The following is a 12284-nucleotide window of genomic DNA, read 5'->3' as shown; positions in this document are numbered from 1 at the left end:
GACTCTCTCCCCTTCTTCCAGGCGCAGCGCATGGGGCTCATCAGTGAGTGGTTGTTACCTGCTCCTCTGAGCAGCCTGTGCGGCCCACCTTCTGTAGCCCATCTCCCTCCACCCAGTGAGATGTGTCACATCAGCCCAGTCCAGCTGCACATTCCTTCCATCAATAGCATCACCTCCAACTGGCCAATCATCGCCCTCATTTCCAGCTCTTTAAATAGGCAGCGCATGACGTCACGCGTGAAGGTGGAACGTATATGAAGTCAATATGTATATAAATGTGCCGCTAACCCCCAGCAGCAGATAAAGGATTTGCCTGATGATGTGGGACTTTCACAGAACATTTCTCTGAGACCCCTGTGTGTGTAAAGGACTGGTGAGTAGCATTTACTATCAGGGATTTTGTTTCCCTAGAAAACACCTGCTTGGGAACTTCTGGAAAAGTTCTTTCTCCCCCACCTCACTACATGCAGGATATGGGTTTTCATTTCTCAGTCCCTTTCATTGTCATTTCTAGTTGCAGAGAGGAAATTCCAGCTCAGAATTTAGATCTCTCCTGCAGCAAATTCTCCCTGTCTCTCCAACTCCAACTTTCACTTTATATCATTTTCTACTCACCTAATGATTTTGCATTTTATCCTTAGCAAAACCCCCTCTACCTTCATTAACAAACGTCAGTGGTGTTGAGTAGTGTGTGTTCCTTTCTGCACTGCTGGTTCAGCCTCTTGAAACAATGTAGCAGAAGTCAGCCTTCATAAAGGGCCATTGTTTGGTTTGAGACGTTGTAACTGTCCAGATCATAAAGCCAAAAAGTAGCAAATAAAGGCTTTTTAACTTAAATCCTTGATGGTGCTGTCTGCTACAGTTTGATTGGATATCAGATGTCAGCCTTGCCTGCTGCTAGTTCAGTGTTATTGTTCACCTTTGAGATAACTTTTAGTATGATGTAGAGAGGGATATTCTGAGACAATTTGCAATTGGTTTACATTTTTTTTATTATTTGTGGTTTTTGAGTTATTTAGCTGTTTATTCAGCAGCTCTTCAATTTGAATCTTAAGCCATCTGGTAACTAGGGTCCGAATGACCCTAGCAACCATGCATTGATTTGAATAAGAGACTGAAATATGAATAGGAGAGGGCCTGAATAGAAGGATCAGTAATATAAAAATAACAATACACTTGTAGCCTTATAGAGCATTTGTTTTATAGAAGGGGACAGTGACCCCCATTTAAAAGCTGCAAAGAGTCAGAAGAAAAAGGCAAATAACTATAAAAAATAATAAAAAGGAAAACCAATTGAAAAGTTGCTTAGAATTGGCTGTTCTATAACATAATAGTTACCTTAAATGTGAACCACCTCTTTAATCTCTCTCTCTCTCTCTCTCTCTCTTTCTCTCTCTCTCTATATGACTTTAAGTTTCCCCTCATTTTACATTTTGTTGTTTTGTGGTCCCACCTATATACTATGCAAAAAATACATTTCCTAGATTTTACATTTTCCTGGATTTTAAACCATTTTTTCTGGATCCCTGAAAAACATGAAATGGGGGGTTCTTGTAAATAACATTGTAAATAACATGTGTAATAAATGTATATCGGTATTGGAAAGTATATTGTAAGATGCTTAGAATTACACATTATTGTTTTAATTGGGGGGTTTACATCCCCTATAATCCTTTGGCCTATAATAAATAACTGTATCATACACATACATTATATTATAGCTTTATTGTATACATGTGTGTATATACCCGCACATATAATAAATATTAATATATATATATATATATATATATATATATATATATATATATATATATATATATATATATATATATATATATATATATATATATATATAGTATCAGACATAAAGAGCTGGGCTACTTTTTCAGATGAATCAAAGAGTTAAGTTTTCCCCTTTCAGAGTTTATGGGGGTAGATAAGACTCCATTGGGTTTTCTTGCTGACATTGCTCTCCATCTCATTAGTTACTAGTGGTTACAAGATGTTCCTCCTTGAGATCAGCTACACGTCCTTCTTTGAAGCTACTCTGACCTCAGTCCTATCATTGGTCCTACTATTGGCTGCTTCTCACCAGCTCTGGTCCTTGAGATGGCACAGCACCAGGGACAGAGGGAGCAGTTTACCCCTTCCCAAGGGCTCCATGGGATGGCCCTTCTTTGGAGAAACTATGCATTGGCTTGTGCAGGTAAGAATAAATTCTATATCTAATATTTATTCCATTGCATATTGGATGTTGAGCCCTACAGAATGTCATGCCAGTCTTAGAATTCCAGGATGGCTGCCTGGCACAGACACATGTGCCCCCAGTTTGCTTATTCTCTTTTTCCCAATTTGTTTCCAGGGTTCTAGTTTCCACAGTTCCAGGAGGGAGAAGTATGGCAACGTATTTAAGACCCACTTGCTGGGGAAGCCGGTTATTCGAGTGACAGGGGCAGAGAACATTCGCAAGATCTTGTTGGGAGAACACAGCCTTGTCAGCACCCAGTGGCCGCAGAGCACCCAAATGATCTTGGGATCCAATACGCTTTCCAACTCTATTGGGGAGCTCCATCGACAAAAGAGGAAGGTGGGTGGCACTCTCATTATTTGCCTAGAAATATTCGCATACAAACATCTAAGTTGGCGCCAAACCTGCTGCAAATCCATAGCAGCTGATCCAAAGCAAGCACGGCTTTTTATGGGTTAATAGGCGTTTTTTTGTAAACTTTGTGTTTTATTTGTTTAATGCCCCCCTCCCAGGAGAGTATAATTGGAAGGTGCGGTGTATCGGTATTCGCATGCGTATTCGTACGGGTATTTATACGGGTGTGCGTAAATTATTCTCACATGTAGCAACAGGCAACTCCAAGGTCCACAGGGAAGAGCACGGGTCACTGAAAGATCCATAATAAAGAATGTGGTCCAATAATAGCGATCAACGAAATCCACAGGGGGAAATAAAGCTCACATTGTAGTGATCGCAAGCTCCATAGGCAAACTAGTGATTCAACGCCCCAGTGAGCAGTAAAATCAATATCTGTTGTTAGTACGTGATTTGTTGAACAACAACTCTAGACCCTAAGAAAAAACAGTGAAGGGACTTGTAGTCGGGCAACATCTGGGCCAGCCCCAGTGGGAGAGACCCCTGCCCCTGTATTTCTGGGTTTCAGGATAAATAAACCTGATTATTATTACTGCTTAACAACCGGCTAATTACAGGGGTTTGGCTTCCCCTGCACATCCTGAGCTAGAGGGGTTGCGCATTACACTCATCTGCTGAATTTAATCGCTACTGCTGGGAGTTGCTGCTGCTGGGAGTCGCTGCCTTTCCCTCCAGTGTCTCATTCCATCCTCATTGCCCTGATCCTGTCATTAAAACTGTCACACCCCCTCCCAAATACAGATGAACCCTGGCACCTGGGAGGGAAAGTGTCTCAGATTAACTAGTGGGTCGTTGATCCGTTTATGTGTCGGTACGATGTGATTGTATGATATGATACGACACACAGGCAGAGGAAATACTACAAGAGGAAATGCACTCCCACCAGGAAAGCAATGTCATTAAACCCCAAGCCAAGGTGTTTGATTCAGTAGGGGGCAGGACTAGGGGTCGGACGGCCGATCTACAGTAGCAAATGCCAACAAAACTGTCATGCCGTTAATAAAAAATGACAGTCAATGAAGGGCAGATATTTTTTGGCGGCCATTGTGTGCCAGAGAGAGAGAGTTTATGTTTATAGAAATATGAATGTCACGTGTCTGTGCGACTCTCTTACTGTCGCTGTCCTTCCTGCAGGTGATGAGCAAGGTGCTGAGTAGCGCCGCGCTAGAGAGTTACATCCCTCGGATCCAGGACGCGGTGCGCTGGGAGGTGCGCGGCTGGTGTCGGGGTGTCGGGCCGGTGTCTATGTTCGCCTGTGCCAAAGCCCTGACTTTCCGTATCGCCGCCCGCATCCTGCTGGGTCTCAGCCTCACGGACTCGCAGTTCCACGAATTGGCCAGGACCTTCGAGCAGCTGGTGGAGAACCTCTTCAGCCTCCCCTTGGACATCCCATTCAGCGGCCTCCGAAAGGTACCGGCCTTTTCCCTATCCCTGCTTCTTCCCCAGCACCTCCTTGGGTATCATGTTACTGCTATAGGCATCATCTAGTGAGCAGTGCTCCTGCCAACTTCTCCCTCCCCACCTGTTGCTAAACTTCATCTCCCAGCATCCTCCAACAACCAGCATTGCTCTGTCAGATTATTGGAAGGTGTAGTATATATATATATATATATATATATATATATATATATATATATATATATATATATATATATATATATATATTAGGGATGCACCAAATCCACTATTTTGGATTCGGCCGAACCCCCAAATCCTCGGTGAAAGATTTGGCCGAATACTGAACCGAATCTCAATTCTAATTTGCATATGCAAATTAGGGGTGGAAAGGGAAAAACATCTTAGACGTCCTTGTTTTTCGACAAAAAGTCACGCGATTTCCCTCCCCGCCCCTAATTTGCATATGCAAATTAGGATTCGGATTCAGTTCGGCCGGGAAGAAGGATTCGGCCGAATCCGAATCCTGCTGAAAAAGGCCGAATCCTGGCCGAATCCCAAGCCATGAATATCTTGTAAATTATATCCTTATAAACGGTGAGTTCTGATGTCATCAGTTATAAACGGTGGGTTCTGATGTCATTTCAGTTATATGACTCACCGAAACTTGTGTATTATAATAAATAAAGTACCCCCAGTTGCAAAATATGAGGATATTAGAAGTTACCTCGGAGTTCCATGACCTGTATAAAAACACTCGGCCTTCGGCCTCGTGTTTTTATATGGTCATGAAACTCCTCGGTAACTTATAATATCCTTATATTTTACAAGAGGGGGTACTTTATTCACTATATATAGTGAATAAAGTACCCCCTCTTGTAAAATATAAGGATATTATAAGTTACCGAGGAGTTTCATGACCATGACATCAGAACTCACCGTTTATAAGGATATAATTTACAGGATATTCATGGCTTTTGTGTATTATAGTAATATATATCCCCAGAGAGAAGTAGGAACCCTGCAGCATGTCTATTCAATAGAAATGTTAAAGGGGGAGTGAGCATCATTCTAAAAAAAAAAAAAACTGAATATTTTATAGCAATGTAAAATAATAGGGCCTGAATAGAAAGACAAGTAATAAAAAGTAGCAATGTCAGAGCATTTGTTTTTAGATGGGGTCAGTGAACCCCCCCCCCACCCATTTGAAAGAGTCAGAAGAAAAAGGCAAATAATTAAAAAACTATAACTATAGAAGTGGCAATTCTATAACATACTCAAAGTGAATGTAAAGGTGAACCACCCCTTTTAAACTCTAGCATCCATCAACATCCATATGCTTTCAGGAGATGCTGAATGTTGCAGTTCAGTAACAGCTGGAGGTCTGCAGGTTTTTGGTCCCTTCACTGCTAAGAACAGAGCTGATCTCCGTGCAGGCTAATGATGTTTTAGCGTTTCAGATCTCATCTGCATGACAAAGGCAGCCTTTTCATTAGTAAATTTGCAGTGAATGGACACACAGGGTAACACAGGCTCGGAGCACCTTTATTGCCACTGTGTTTGTACCAGTAATTTATAGACATAAACATACAAACAGCTACAAGCCTGGCTCTATACAAACCCCTGCCCATAAATCATAAGCTAAATAGCAGACACAGTATGTTCCAAAGCCATAAAATTGTCTGAACTAGATTCCTTTTTTTAACCGTACAGCAGCCCATGTTGCAGGAGGACACGCAACACATTGTTCCATGGGATCACAAATTAAAGGAGATGGACACTTTGAGCCCCTAATAACTAAAACTTTGTCATTTTGCCACGACTCCCTGCTGGGTCAGAAACAATGGTCAGGCCCCAGAATAGCAGAATAGCTTCACTGCCCCTCCATTATCCCCTCTGGAATTGGTGGATTTAGCCATAGGGGATTCTAAACAGTGTACAAAGCTGTTTGTGGGTATTTTATTTTCTGGCAATTAAGGAGAGAGGGACTAGGGGGAGGTGTGTGAAGAGATAGACAGAGAGAGATGGGATGAAAACAACCAAAGTGATGGGGGTGCACAGAGGAGACTCCAAAAGGCAGAAGGTTTCTGACTTTCTGACCTTTATGATCCACATGAGACCTATCCCTAACACTGAATATATATATATATATATATATATATATATATATATATATATATATATATATAGTCAAACACAAGAGTCCTCTGCACTCAACCCATTATCAATATATTTAAGACAGCGACATTTTGTGCATACTGCTACTGAAAAATGCCTTACCCTTTAAACAAAACAGGGATTGTTTGTCCATATATTGCAATATATTTGACTGGGATGACTTTGACGTAGTTGGCCAGCTTAAATATATTGCAATATATGGACAAACAATCCCTGTTTTGTTTAAAGGGTAAGGCATTTTTCAGTAGCAGTATGCACAAAATGTCGCTGTCTTAAATATATTGATAATGGGTTGAGTGCAGAGGACTCTTGTGTTTGACTATATGTATTTTGTGGTCACAGCCTCATTGCACCCCCGCCTAATGGTTTTAAAAAATAGTGGTGAGCACAACTTTCCCTTGTTTGTTATAGTTATATATATATATATATATATATATATATATATATATATATATATATATATATATATATATATATAAATGCCATGAATATCTTGTAAATGATATCCTTATAAAAGGTGACTAGTGATGTCATCAGTTATAAATAGTGAGCAGTGATGTCATTTTTTGTCACATGACTCACATGACTCACATGATAGCAGGGCAAGCCCTTGCAATTTTATTAATGCAGTGGTGCAACGCTTCAGGGCATGTCCCCAAAACGTTGCACCACTGCATTAATAAAATAGCTTGGGCTTGCCCTGCTATCGCAATTTCAGTGTGCCGGTGAATTTCTTCATTTCTCAGATATTAGAAGTAACCCCAGAGTTTATATATATATATATATATATATATATATATATATATATATATATTTTTTTTTTTTTTTTTTCTTCCAAAGGACCTGTTCTCCAAAATCTGTGAAACATTATTCTTTATTCATACATGTGTATCCACAAGAATGAATAAAGAATCATGTTTCAGTGATTTTGGAGTTGCGGGTCCTTTGGAAAAATTCATATGCAAGATTTGACCCAGCAACCGGTGTAATTAAATACTGGCTCAGAGAGCAAACAGAGTGCATACTGGAGTTTGGGAGGGAACCTACAGACACAGGGAAAATACAAAAATACAAACTCCTTGCAAGTAGGATCAGGATCAGATTTAGGACTCCAGCACTGCAAAGCAGCAGTGCCAACAATGGAGTCATCCTTTTGGATGAAGGCACTGGGTGGGCTGACAGGTGGAGCACCCAGGATATATATATATATATATATATATATATATATATATATATATATATATATATATATATATATATATATAGTGATTTCTGCTCAATGAGGTTATCTATCTGCCTATGAGTAGAGGTGCTAGTGCCATGATGCAAGGTTAGTTGTTCTTTACAGACAAAACACCACCCCTAGTGCATTAGTGATGTGGTCCCCCCTTAACACATTTGGGGAGCAAGACAGTAGGTAGGGGGGATTCAGGTTGGACACCTGAGATGGCACGGGCTCTCAGAAATGCCCCTATTCATATGCAAACACAGCCCTAATTTTGCTGCCAAATAAAACCCAGTGGCAATATGGTATCCCAAGAGATGACAATAGGTAAACAATAAAAGGGAGCTTGTTGTGCCATTCTGTTGTGCCATTCTGCTTATCTGTGTTTGTATCAATAGGGCATAAAGGCACGTGATACTCTCCACCAGTACATGGAAGAAGCCATAAAAGAAAAATTAACAAGAAGAGACCCAAATGCCTGTGAGGACGCCCTGGATTATCTAATAAACTGCTCCAAGGAAGGTGGCAAGGAAATCAATATGCAAGAGTTAAAGGTAAATTACAAATTATGTATAGGACATCTTTCTCGTATAATAAAAAAATGTAACTCTGCAACATTCCAATACAGAAAAACATTTAAATGGCTTTAAAAAATGTTATAAATAGTATATAGTCTCTGCACTGCTGGTTCTGAAACAATGTGCCATGGAGATAGTGTGTAGGTAGAGTTCTTATGACAACGGTAGGCATATAAATATATATAACCCCATTAATATAACCTCACTTATGTGCTTGGTTTTCAGGAATCTGCCATAGAACTTTTATTTGCAGCTTTCTTGACAACTGCAAGTGCCAGCACCTCCCTGGTAATGCTCTTGCTGAAGCACCCTTCTGCCATCCATAAAATGCGTCAGGAGCTGGCATCTCATGGGTTCACTAAACAATGTCAGTGTCTTCCTGGTATGGAAAACCCAAATAACAACATCGTGCAGGATAACGGGCATCAATGTCTGACAGCTGGGTGCCAGTTGCCTCTTCTAATGGGCACTGAAGGGCACGTGAAGACCCGGGGGGAACAGATTGAACAACTGCTCGCTGACACATTTGATCAAGACCCACATAACTCCTTATCCATTAAGAATTCCCTCAATGGTGAAAATAGAACCCAGGAGTCACCCTGCAACCAAGATAAGTCCACTTGCAGCCCAGTGCCAGGAAAGCTGCAAAATTCAGAATGTGATGGAACCAGCCATCAAAACCCCAACTTAGAGAAGCTCAAGAGCCTCCACTACCTGGAGTGTGTAGTGAAAGAGGTTCTGCGCCTGCTTCCCCCGGTGTCTGGAGGCTACAGAACAGCACTGCAGACGTTTGAGCTTGACGTAAGTTTAAATGATTAAATTACTAAATTTCATCTTTATCACCAGCCAACAGGTAGATTGGGGCACATTTTTTAAAAAAAAAGTCCTGTCCATGCTCTAACTAAACTACGCCACTCTGTGCAAGCCCTTTGCTAGAAGAAAGAAAGAAGGCTAGATAATACGTTAGATTAGATAGATGATAGATAGATAGATAGATAGATAGATAGGATAGAGAGAGAGAGAGAGAGAGAGAGAGAGAGAGAGAGAGAGAGAGAGAGAGAGAGAGATATGATGATAGATAGATAGATAGATAGATAGATAGATAGATAGATAGATATGATGATAGATAGAGAATGAGAGAGAGAGAGAGATGATAGATATGATGAGAGAGAGAGAGAGAGAGAGAGAGAGAGAGAGAGAGAGAGAGGATAGATGATAGATAGGTATGATGATAGATAGAGAGAGAGCGAGATGATAGATATATATGATAGACAGATGCTGTTTCATTTTGTTGTTTGCATATCTATATATAACCAACACCCAGGCATTTCTTTTGGTTATTGGTGCACCAGCTCTGGACTTTGTGTATATATGGTTAATATAGTCAGGGCGCCAGGGCTCAGAACCTCACCAGTTCAAACTGCTACAGGTCTAATAGAAAAGCTGAGCTGTCAATCACATGTTCTGAACTGACTTTACCAGTGATTGACGGTACTCAGCCCACAAGGCAATACAGTAGCCACAGGCTTTTGAGTACTTATCTCAATGATGGACAGATGACTTCCCACAGTGGCCAAAATCATTACAATCTCACAAGCCCAGCAGGACATTAGCCTCCTGCTAGCCTGGCCAGCCCATATTTTGGGTCAAGGGAAATGCTCTCTCTCTCTCTGCCCTGACCTTTATCCAGTACTGTGTGATAGAAATCCCAGTATAAAGTAGAATACAGGTATGGGATCTGTTATTCGGAAACCCATTATCCAGAAAGCTCCAAATTACGAAAAGGCCCAAATAATCCAAAAATGTAAACATGATTTTCTTTTTCTCTGTAATAATAAAAAAAACACCTTGTACTTGACCCAAACCAAGATATAATTAATGTTTATTGGAAGCAAAACAGCCCTATTTGGTTTATTTAATATTTATGAGATTTTCTAGTAGAGTTAAGGTATGAAGATGCAAATTATGGAAAGATCCAGAAGACCCCAGGTCCCGAGCATTCTGCATAACAGGTCCCATACCTGTACTAAAAATATGTTAGATTTCTACTATGTACACTCATGTGTCAAAATGCACAGCATACATATAACATGTGTAATTCTGCACTTAAATGGGAAAAAACAATATAAGCATGCCAAAATCTGCCATTCCTGGAAAGAACCAGTCACCAGTAAGTGCTGTTCAATCGCCCCCTATTGGCAGAAAATAATATTTTACAGCTAATGCTCACCATTCGCATCTGAAGCAATAGTGTTACTATGGTTAAAGGCTAACCTTTAAGTTAATTTTTATGTCATAGAATGGCCGATTCTATGCAACTTTTTATTTAGTTTTCAGTTTTTTTAGTTTTTTAAAATTATTTGCCTTCTTCTTCTGACTCTTTCCAACTTTCAGATTGGGGTCACTGACCCCATCAAAAAACAAATGCTCTGTAAGGGCAGAGACACATGCTCATATTGGTGGAGATTTAGTTGCCCGGCGATAAATCGCCTCTTCTTCTAAGGCGACTAATCTCCCCGAGCTGCCTCCTCCGGCTAGAAACGTAATCGCCGGCGGGATGAAACTCGGAGCACTTCGTTTTCCGTAGTCGCCCGAAGTTTCCTCGTGATGGAACTTCGGGTGACTTCGGAAAATGAAGCACACCTGTTGCCATCTCGCCGGCGATTTACATTTTAGCCGGTGGGGAGGCAGTTTGAGGAGATTAGTTGCCCCGAAGAAGAGGAGATTTGTCGCTGGGCGACTAATCTGCCTGAATCTGAGCGTGTCTCTGCCTTAAAGCTACAAATTTACTGTTACTGCTACTTTTTACTACTCATCTTTCTTTTAAGGTCCTCTCCTATTCATATTCAAGTCTTTTATTCAAATCAATGCATGGTTGATAGGGTAATTATGACCCTAGCAACCAGATTGCTGAAACTGCAAACTGGAGAGCTGCTAATTAAAAAGCTAAATAACTTTTAAACCACAAATAATAAAAAAAGAAAACCAATTGCAAATAATCTTAGAATATCACTCTCTACGTCATAATAAAAGACAACTCAAAGGTGAACATCCCCTTTAAAGTATACAAACCAAATAAAGAGGTGGAAAGTGCACTGTTTTTTTTAACATTACTTTTTCTTTCTTTGAGAGATTTTAACTATGGGAAACATACTCAAAACTGACATGTATTTTTTCCCTTTCCAGGGTTACCAGATCCCCAAAGGCTGGAGCGTCATGTACAGCATTAGGGACACCCACGAAACGGCCGCAGTGTATCAGAACGCAGAAATGTTTGACCCAGAGAGGTTCAGCACTGAGAGAGACGAGGGGAAATTGGGCAAATTCAACTACATCCCCTTCGGTGGAGGAGTCAGGAGCTGTATTGGGAAAGAACTGGCAAAAGTCATTCTCAAAATCCTGGCCATGGAGCTGGTAACTACTGCCAAGTGGGAGCTGGCAACACCAAGCTTCCCCAAAATGCAGACCGTTCCAGTAGTGCACCCAGTGGATGGACTCCAGCTTTCTTTCAGTTTCCTAAGCGACAGTGACACAGAAGCAAAAAATGGGTCACGTGCCAATCCCTGAACTTCTTAACACTTAAATTATTTTATCTTTAGTTTCTAAACGGGTTCCTTTCTGTGTGTAACGTAGGTACTGGAACAAATAAATAGGAGTAACAGGAATAAAGACTATTTATAATGTAATATTTATATGGCTCTTGGCAGAAGAGTGTAGGGTAAATCGAAGCGATAGGAATAAATGCAGTTATTTTATTCATGTGCATGGTTTTGCAATTAATTGTGTAACAATTTCTGGATGATACTTGGGGCATGAGTTTGCATCCCTGGGCCCTGCTGCAAAATATATTCATGGGCACCACCACCCTATATGGGACCTTAGCAGGCTCACTGCACCCTAGGTCCTCCTGCAATCACCTGTTCATTGTCCCTCTAATTATGCCATTATACTGTTTTACCCAGTGTCCCAGGAAAATCTTCAACCTGATACTCTCCAATAGGTTATAATCAACATATTTGTTCTGCCATTGGCACATGAGCACCTATGCGTTGCTAGTGTGATTGGCCTTAACAACCACGCATTTGTTAGAACGACAGACTGGAAGACAAACTGAAAGATCTAAAAGGGAACATTAAGGGTAGAACTACATGAGCGACTTTAATGCGTTTCCTGCAGATCCGACACGCTGCGTCAAAATGTAGGCTTCAAATCGGATGTGATGCAAAATAAGTAGTAAGGGGCG

The 12284-nt window shown here is 40.7% G+C and overlaps 1 protein-coding gene across 2 annotated transcripts; it reads left to right on the top strand.

Moving 5' to 3' along the window:
• Positions 1 to 216: 216 nt before the first annotated feature.
• Positions 217 to 11796, top strand: cyp26c1.L (cytochrome P450 family 26 subfamily C member 1 L homeolog). Of its 2 annotated transcripts, none has more exons than XM_018225182.2 (7): positions 217 to 373; positions 1989 to 2209; positions 2366 to 2590; positions 3800 to 4075; positions 7862 to 8017; positions 8267 to 8842; positions 11228 to 11796. In XM_018225182.2, exons 2-7 carry the CDS (start codon positions 2006 to 2008, stop codon positions 11606 to 11608), a joined length of 1818 nt encoding a protein of 605 aa, XP_018080671.1. In that variant the 5' UTR covers positions 217 to 373; positions 1989 to 2005; the 3' UTR covers positions 11609 to 11796. The 2 variants fall into 2 exon arrangements, with proteins under 2 accessions (XP_018080671.1, XP_018080672.1); XM_018225183.2 differs by having other exon boundaries at positions 224 to 373; positions 1996 to 2209.
• Positions 11797 to 12284: the final 488 nt, after the last annotated feature.

Source organism: Xenopus laevis, chromosome 7L (genome assembly GCF_017654675.1).
Source record: "Xenopus laevis strain J_2021 chromosome 7L, Xenopus_laevis_v10.1, whole genome shotgun sequence".
In the NCBI taxonomy this organism is placed as follows: Eukaryota; Metazoa; Chordata; class Amphibia; order Anura; family Pipidae; genus Xenopus; species Xenopus laevis.
The sequence above is the reverse complement of the archived record's forward strand: the minus strand, read 5'-3'. Positions and strand labels throughout refer to the sequence as shown.